Below are 7631 nucleotides of genomic sequence, written 5' to 3' on the forward strand. Positions count from 1 at the left end.
CTGCACTGACCTGCAACGGCAGACATGCGGACCTCAGTGGGGTCCGCACCTCGGCTGAGAAACGGATATAAGGCGAACCTCTGTAGCGGTCCAGGCAGTTTAAAAACCGAAGCAGTTGGAGATGGAAGCAGTTGGAAACCGGAGAAATTGAAGATAACCAGTTGAAGAAGGAAGACCTGCTAGAGTAGGACTCTGAACCCCTAGCTTCGCCGTCCTTTTAAGGGCCGAAGCTCTGTGAGGTCAGTGTTGGACCTGTACCTTGGCTGGGTCAGGTCAGGTAGTCTCACATAGTTTATTATAGCTGGAGGACCTGGAACGTAGCTGGGTTAGGCACGCTACACAGGAGGCGTATAATATACCAAGTGGAAGAGGTCCTCAAGATCAACTGTATGAAGAATTAATGTATAGTGGTTAGGGTACGTGTGGAAAATAAAGACGTGCCCCCCCTACGAAGTGTCTCCGGAGCAACACTACATATAATCCTGGTTGTCTCTGAACTGTGCTCCTGACACAGATATTCTGCGTTGACTTTTCCACCTGAAGACAGAAGCTTGTGTTGCCTCCGAAACGTCGTGATTTAATTTTCTTTTATTTTGTTTTATTTTATCTACGTGACTTTACCGAATAAAACCAAAGAATATGAATCCTTGCAGTCACGAAATCTTCAAATCTGGAATGTGTATACGATATTATACAGTGTAGTATAGATTGGAAGGTATATTGTAATGTATAGTAGTCTAGTTTATAGCATATTTGTGTAGAGGTGTTAACTACTCACTGTTCGGTAACCTGCATTGCCACTAGGCATCAAAGGGGCAGTGCAGCGTTACCTCTGTACATAACGGTTGGGGTCAGACGAGGTGAAGTGGATCGTAGCCACAGTTTGGTAAGAACCAATCAGAAAGTTCCATATGGGAATGTGGGATTGGTTACACCTGGCCACAAACGGGTATAAGAAGGGTGACCGCGCAGAGCGCGGGGAGTTCTCTCCCTACACGAAGACTGAAGCCCGGGCTGAAGATAGCCAGGACTCTGGACCCAGCCTTCCAGCCCTTCTGAGGGCTAAGGCTCGGCGTATCCAATGGTCAGGACCCGCCGGGCCAGCGGTGGGTCAGATAGCCTCCCCTAGGTCCCAGCCGGAGGACTCTAGGATAGCGGTAGACTCGAGAGTAAGTCCCACCAAGATAGGAGGCTGTACCTCCTTAGGTTAGGAAGAGACCTGTGTGTAGGTCACGCTAATTCAGGAGGCTGTACCTTCTTAGGGTATCGGGTGAGAGGACCGTATACCCCTCTGTGTGTTAAGGACTGTGTAAGAGAAGTATTACAATAAACAGAATGTGCCTCCTAAGAAGTTTATTCGTCATTGTAAACACTACAGTTGTAACGCAACACAGGACAGAGCAGCGCATCATGGTTGTTTCTTTCTATCTCCCCCTTCCATTCCGAGCATAGATGGACTCGTCCATCTGAACAAAGCTTGCCGCTTTCGTTGAGGAAAACGAAACCGCCACTTTTTTCGACATAGAATTGTAATGTATAGTGACTTATTGTTAGTAGCTCAGCTGATTGGAGAGTATATTGAGTTTATTGATACTATTGATGTAGTTTATATTTGAGTTTTTTTTTATCAGTTTACTATATGGTATTCATTATATAGTGTAGTGTATACCCAGTTACTTTATGTTAATAGCTCAGCTTATTGGAGAGTATATTGAGTACATTGATTATATTGATGTAATTTCGATTTAAAGCTTTCGTGACTGCAAGGATTCATCTTATTTGGTTCTTTCGGTAAAGTCACGTAGAATGAGAATAAAATAATAAAATAAAATAAGACAATATTCTCACGACGTTTCAGCCACAACACAAGTAGCATTCTTCAGGTGAAAGAACAGAACTGTCGGGACGACAGAGCTTGAATGAACGCTGTTAAGATTCGTAGCATCTTTTAAGCTCGGTGAGAGGCGTGGAGAGCCTTGACAAAGGAGTTTAACCTATCAAAGCAGGAGAATTTAGCATTGGAATAGCTGAGGGATTAGCTTGTGACAGAAATAGCTGTGTTAAAGTCAAAGTTTACATATCAACAGAGGCATTTAGTATATGGACGCTAAAGGCCTCCAACTACCAACTATCATAAAGTAAACCGATGTGAAAAAAAATCTATATTACATCAATATAATAAATGTACTTAATATATTCTTCAATAAGCTGAGCTATTAATCACAAAGCAACTGGGTATACACTACACTATATAATGAATACCATATAGTAAACCAATAAAAAAACAAAATATAAGCTCCCTCAATGTTATCAATAAACTCTATATACTCTCCAATCAGCTGAGCCACCAACAATAAGTCGTTATATATCAATGCCATATGGCGAAAAATGGTGGGGGTTTTTTTCCCTTCACCTCAACGCCAGCACCACGGACAGCGATGTTCAGGCGGACGAGTCAATCCATGCTCGGAACGGAGGAGGGGGGAGAGGGAAACAACTACAATGCGAAATTTCGATTTAAAGCTTTCGTGACTGCAAGGATTCATCTTCTTTGGTTCTTTCGGTAAAGTCACGTAGAATGAGAATCAAATAATAAATTAATAAAATAAAATACAATTCTCACGACGTTTCGTGAAAGGAACAAACCTGTAGTTCCGACAGGTCTGTTCCTTTCACCTGAAGAAGGCCACTTGTGTTGTGGCCGAAACATCGTGAGAATTTTATTGTGTTATTTTATTTTATTAATTTATTATTTTATTCTCATTCTACATGACTTTACCGAAAGAACCAAAGAAAACTATAATGCGCTGTAATACTCCAAGTTATGGTATGGTTTATAACTACTTATTCCGCAAGGAGTGACTAACCCCATATCTGCTTTGTCATCAATATGCTAAATTCCTCTGTTGATATGTAAACTCCTTCGTCAAGGCTCTCTCGTCCTCCCACCCAGCTTAAAATACGCTGCCAAGCTTAGCAGTGTTCATTGGAGCGCTGTCTTTCCGACAGTTCTGTTTCTTCACCTGAGGACGGCTGCTTGCATTGTGGCCGAAACGTCGTGAGAATTTTATTTATTATGTTTTATTTTTATTATCTTATTATTTCCCTTCTACGTGACTTTACCGAAAGAACCAAGAAGATGAATCCCTGCAGTCACGAAAGCTTTCAATCGAAATGCCAATACAGTTCCACCTTCTCTCCAATATAATCCCGTGGCCCACAGTATGAAAAGGAGCAGAAAGATAAAGAACGAAACATAGACAATAGTGAAAGATCAACACATGGTAGAAGATCATTATAGAGCATCAATAAGGCAATCTTAGTCTTTGGACCTGAGCAAAAGCAAGGTTAAACTTTTCGATGAAAGTAATGATTGCGTTTCTACAATCTTCCCAATGTTATAAGAAACCCCGCATGTCATGTAGATCATGGGGCTATGTGAGACCACGTTTGTCTATGTTGGTCACCTCTGTGTGGTTTTGTGGAAAGTATCTTCATGCAGGAACTTTAAAATGCAGATACTTGGTTAAACATTACCAATTAACCAAAATATCTAGTTTATCTTAAATGCGGTGTTCAGTTCAAAGATAACTGAGTTATGGTGCCTTCAAATTTTCATGTCAGATGGCAATGGATATCCGAAGAGCTTGTAGTCTCCATAATAGAATGTGTAGAGCTGCTGTCTCACTTTCGAGCTCAGCTGTGCCAGGTAGTATCCGGTGAGCGCAGCAGAAGAGCGTTTGTCTTTTGGGCTCGAGTAAAACACCGATTCCGGTGCCCTAACGCGCGCCAGCAAGTCGGCCGCGTCGCGCCCTAACGTCTCCACTTTGCCGAGGTAGTCATAGCGCAGCAGACAGGGCTGGCAGAGGTGGTGAGCTGGTAGCCAGTGCACGTCCTGCACCAGAGGGCGCTCGGGGTCGAGGATGAAGCGCACCATCTCGGGGAAAGTTACGTCATGGCCGCCTGTCAGAGACACACGACTGGGGTTCTTCCTGTAGTGCGAAATGATAGCTCGTCCATACACTTTCTGCACACGCCGTCATTGGTTTTGGAGAGAAAGGAAAAAAGGTTATGCTGGTTTATTTTAAGAGTGGATAGTAGAGTGGGGTAAGAGGCATACGTAGGGTGAAAGTACTTTTTGCCCTGGTGTTCGCATGTGGCTTGGTCAGTTAAGCTGCAGATACGAGCAGTAGCAGCCAGTGCCTCTAGAGGATGGCATTAATCTGCATCTCAACCTGATTAGAGCTGATGACTTAATTTCCTGCTTGCACCAGGACAGAAAGTACTTTTATGCCACGTAGGCCTCTTAGCTCACCTGACCCTGCCTTCTATCTTATATGAAGATATCACTTTACGTCTGCGGCCTACCTACAGGGTGTTTAAAAAAGATAGACCCAATTTCAAAGCAGTATATTTCACGATGGCAACATGTTACAATTATACAAAAAGTTACAAACGGTTTAATGAGTTACCAAGTTTTTCTAACCATTTTATAAATGCTCTATGTGCCCTCCACCTACTGTATGGACAACATCGAGACGATAGTTGAATTTGTCCCAAACGCCTCCCTTCTCACGTTTTTCTCTGAGGTGCGTGGTCACCCTGTGCTCTTCCCCTTACATACACAGCCTGTTTCATCAAATTGTCGGTACCAATGACGAATGTTCTTTGACATTGGCGGATTAAGGCCAAAACGCCGTTGAAACGCTCGCTGCACCGCAATTACGGATTCAGTCTTGCTAAACTGCAGAACGCATTACGCCTTGTGTTGCGGGGTCACCATCTTGCGAATGACTGAGGCTAGGGGCTGTTTGTGCGCTGGGAGAGGCATCAATCGGTAATCATTTGAAACTCTATGCCCCGCCCTTTCAAGTGGTAAGAGTGTCATTCATGGGCGGTTCGTGGTTGCAGATATGTATCGATTTCAAATCGGGTCTATCCTTTTCAAACACGCTGTATTATGAATAAATCTCTTATAATACATTGTGAATATATCTATACTAATCTTACATCTTTCTTATCTAACTCATTATTTTTACTGTCTGCATATCTCCTCTGCTTGTCCACCGCAAACACATTCAATTTGTTTGACTTTGGCAGAGTGGAGGATTTTGACAATACAGATTTGGCCAGATCACTTTGTGGCCTCACCCACAAAGCAATGGTGAATCATTATATTGTCTGCTTATGATTTAATCATGAATTCAGCAATGAAGTAAATTTTCACTGAGAGCAGGGGTGTAGTTGTAAGTTAAATGGACGATGAACCCAACCAGTTCAGTTACATTCTTGACTACGACGAACATCAGTGGTGAGTGATCACAACTGGTTATAGGCCACTCCACTCCTTTACCAACCCAGACTGGCCAACATGGTGAAAAATGGTCAAACAATCCCTATGACATATATAGTGGCATCGGTGGAGGCCACTGCATGAGGTATAAGCCGGCCTGTGTGAGGCACGATGCGCGCCGCTCACACCGGCCATATGCAGTGCCAGCCTCTGGTGGTTAGGGGGCGAGAGTGCCAGGGACGGCGCAGGGGTTCAACGGGGGCCATGGCACTCCAGGTGAACCTGGAGGCCTGGTGCCCGGAGGTACCGGCTAAGGGGCCCCAAGGAGGGAGCTGGGGGGACTACGGGACCAGGACCAGGTCCCTCTTGAAGGCTTGAGATGGGAGGCGTGGCCACGGCTGGAGGAAGCCCCGAGACTGGCAATATAAGCCGGACCCCTGAACGAGTCCGGCAGCTGTTGCAAGACTGAAGACCGAAGCCGTCACCTGGAGAAGACCTGCCCGACTACAGGACCCGGACCCGAGCCAGGGCCCGGTCCGAGATACCCACCCCGTGTGAGCTAAGGTTAGCTAGCCTGAAGGAGATACCTCCCTAGGGTAGCTGGTGAAGAGGCAGTTATGCCCCTGCGTGTTTTAGGGCTTATTGTAATAAACTCTTGCCTCCAAGAAGTATCTGCCTTCCTCGTGTAAACCACTACACATATACGAAGTGGTTGAAGAGGGGGGAGGGGCTCCATTCAGTCGTAGGTTGATATGGCGCTGCACGTTTACATTCACAGACTGGTACGCACCTTGTAGTGCTTGGAGTGCAGAAACTTGTCCCGGTAGGCGGACACGAGGCGCTCCATGGGCTCCCTCACAAACATTACCATCGAGTAGTTATCTAGCCGCGAGCGCTGACCAGAGATGTCAAACGAGCTCAGCTTTGTATAGTTGAAGCTGTGCACTTGATTCTGCGTCATCACCTTGGACGACTTGATGTTCCCCATCAACGCCAGGAAGGTCCTCTTCCAGTTGGTGCAGCCGGTCTTGGGCACCTCACAGTACATAAATGCATAGCGATCGGCCACGTAGATGCGGGATGCGAGCCACTCCGGGATGCGTGGCAATGGCGACAGCGGCAGGATGCCCCTCTCCCTGAGCTGCTTGCACTCTGTATTGAGAGTCGAGAGCCGCTCTTCCTGATTCTCTTCCAGCAATTTATCCATGACCAGGGTTCCCCGGCTGTCTGCTGCACACACACAGCACACCCAGGAAGGAACAACAACGATGCAATGGCATTAATCATTAAAATCACTGCGGCAGTGTGCGGAGACTGTGGTCACACAGAAAATATCATGGAACGTACAATTTGACGAAATAATTGCGATTATTAAGTTAGTTTTTTTTTTTATCTGTAATGTTGTCTGCCGACCGAGTCGCCCTTAAAAAATACTTTCTTAGCTCAATGGGCTTTATTCGGGAAATTAACTTTTGATTCTGATAAGTCAATGCCCGATTCACAAATGCGAAAGAGGAGGCGTCATCACAACAATAAAACCACTTCACTACTCCTGATGCACTCATTAGCTGTTGCTCTCTACATCGACTTGAGCCACACAAAGAAGACTCGTCGAGGCATGATGGCTGTGTGGCTCACAGCGCGAATGCCCACGCAAGAGCACCAAGCCAGCATCGTCGTTTGTATAAATCCTCCAATCCGCGGTTATGGTTAAGCGCACCCCCAATTGATCTGCAAAAACTCCTGCTACCCACGGATCGCTTCGCCCCTGTTATCCACATTTGTATACCACCACCAGAGACAGTGCATGCCGTGAGTCTGCACGTCCTCCACCACGACTTACGACTGGGAGAGGAAGCCACTTCGGAGTGTCTGGCATCGTCCTCCCCTGTACGGGGAGAAGGACAGCCGGTGCCACCACGCGAACAATCTCCCGAGGTTTGACCCTGGAGCTGAGGGGAGCTGTTCTGCGCCATATGAGGGAGAACACAAGCTACTGAACACGTTGTGTAATGACAAGCCACGAGAGAGAATATACAAGCTAATAAACATGTTGCAAATTCACAAGCTGTGAGAAAGAGGACACAAGCTAATTTACAAGCCATGAGAGAGGACACGAGCTAATTAATACGTTGCATGAGAATTGTGGCTGATATCTGTTTTTGATTCTCTCTGCCCCGACTACCCCCCACATACTAAATAAATTTTGCAATTCATGTCATGTGAATTGAAGATATTCCCATCCAGAACGCTCGTGGTGTGTCTAATAATAGTGGTATATTCCCCCAGTGTTAAATAAAGTTCGCATTAGATGTCGCTCGTATTAGATGCCGCTCGT

The 7631-nt window shown here is 45.6% G+C and overlaps 1 protein-coding gene across 1 annotated transcript; it reads right to left on the bottom strand.

Annotated features, from left to right (window-relative positions):
• Window positions 1-1331: 1331 nt before the first annotated feature.
• LOC116955207 (carbohydrate sulfotransferase 8-like) lies at window positions 1332-7039 on the bottom strand. The gene is made up of 3 exons (XM_076052784.1): window positions 6074-7039; window positions 5451-5503; window positions 1332-4027 (listed from the first exon to the last, which is right to left on the bottom strand). Exons 1-3 carry the CDS (start codon window positions 6498-6500, stop codon window positions 3608-3610), a joined length of 900 nt encoding a protein of 299 aa, XP_075908899.1. The 5' UTR covers window positions 6501-7039; the 3' UTR covers window positions 1332-3607.
• Window positions 7040-7631: the final 592 nt, after the last annotated feature.

This window comes from Petromyzon marinus, chromosome 58 (assembly GCF_048934315.1).
Source record: "Petromyzon marinus isolate PM22_M1 ecotype Great Lakes invasive population chromosome 58, UKy_Petmar_22M1.pri1.0, whole genome shotgun sequence".
NCBI classification, from domain to species: Eukaryota; Metazoa; Chordata; class Hyperoartia; order Petromyzontiformes; family Petromyzontidae; genus Petromyzon; species Petromyzon marinus.

Excerpts from the sequence above, each read along its gene's own strand:
- LOC116955207 (XM_076052784.1), bottom strand. The coding sequence starts at position 6,500 with ATGGATAAATTGCTGGAAGAGAATCAGGAAGAGCGGCTCTCGACTCTC. Across the intron at positions 5,504-6,073 it reads GCACTACAAGGTGCGTACCA|AGGCTGGCACTGCATATGGC; the intron begins GTCTGTGAATGT and ends CCTAACCACCAG. Across the intron at positions 4,028-5,450 it reads GCGCATCGTGCCTCACACAG|AAAGTGTATGGACGAGCTAT; the intron begins GCCGGCTTATAC and ends CGGCGTGTGCAG.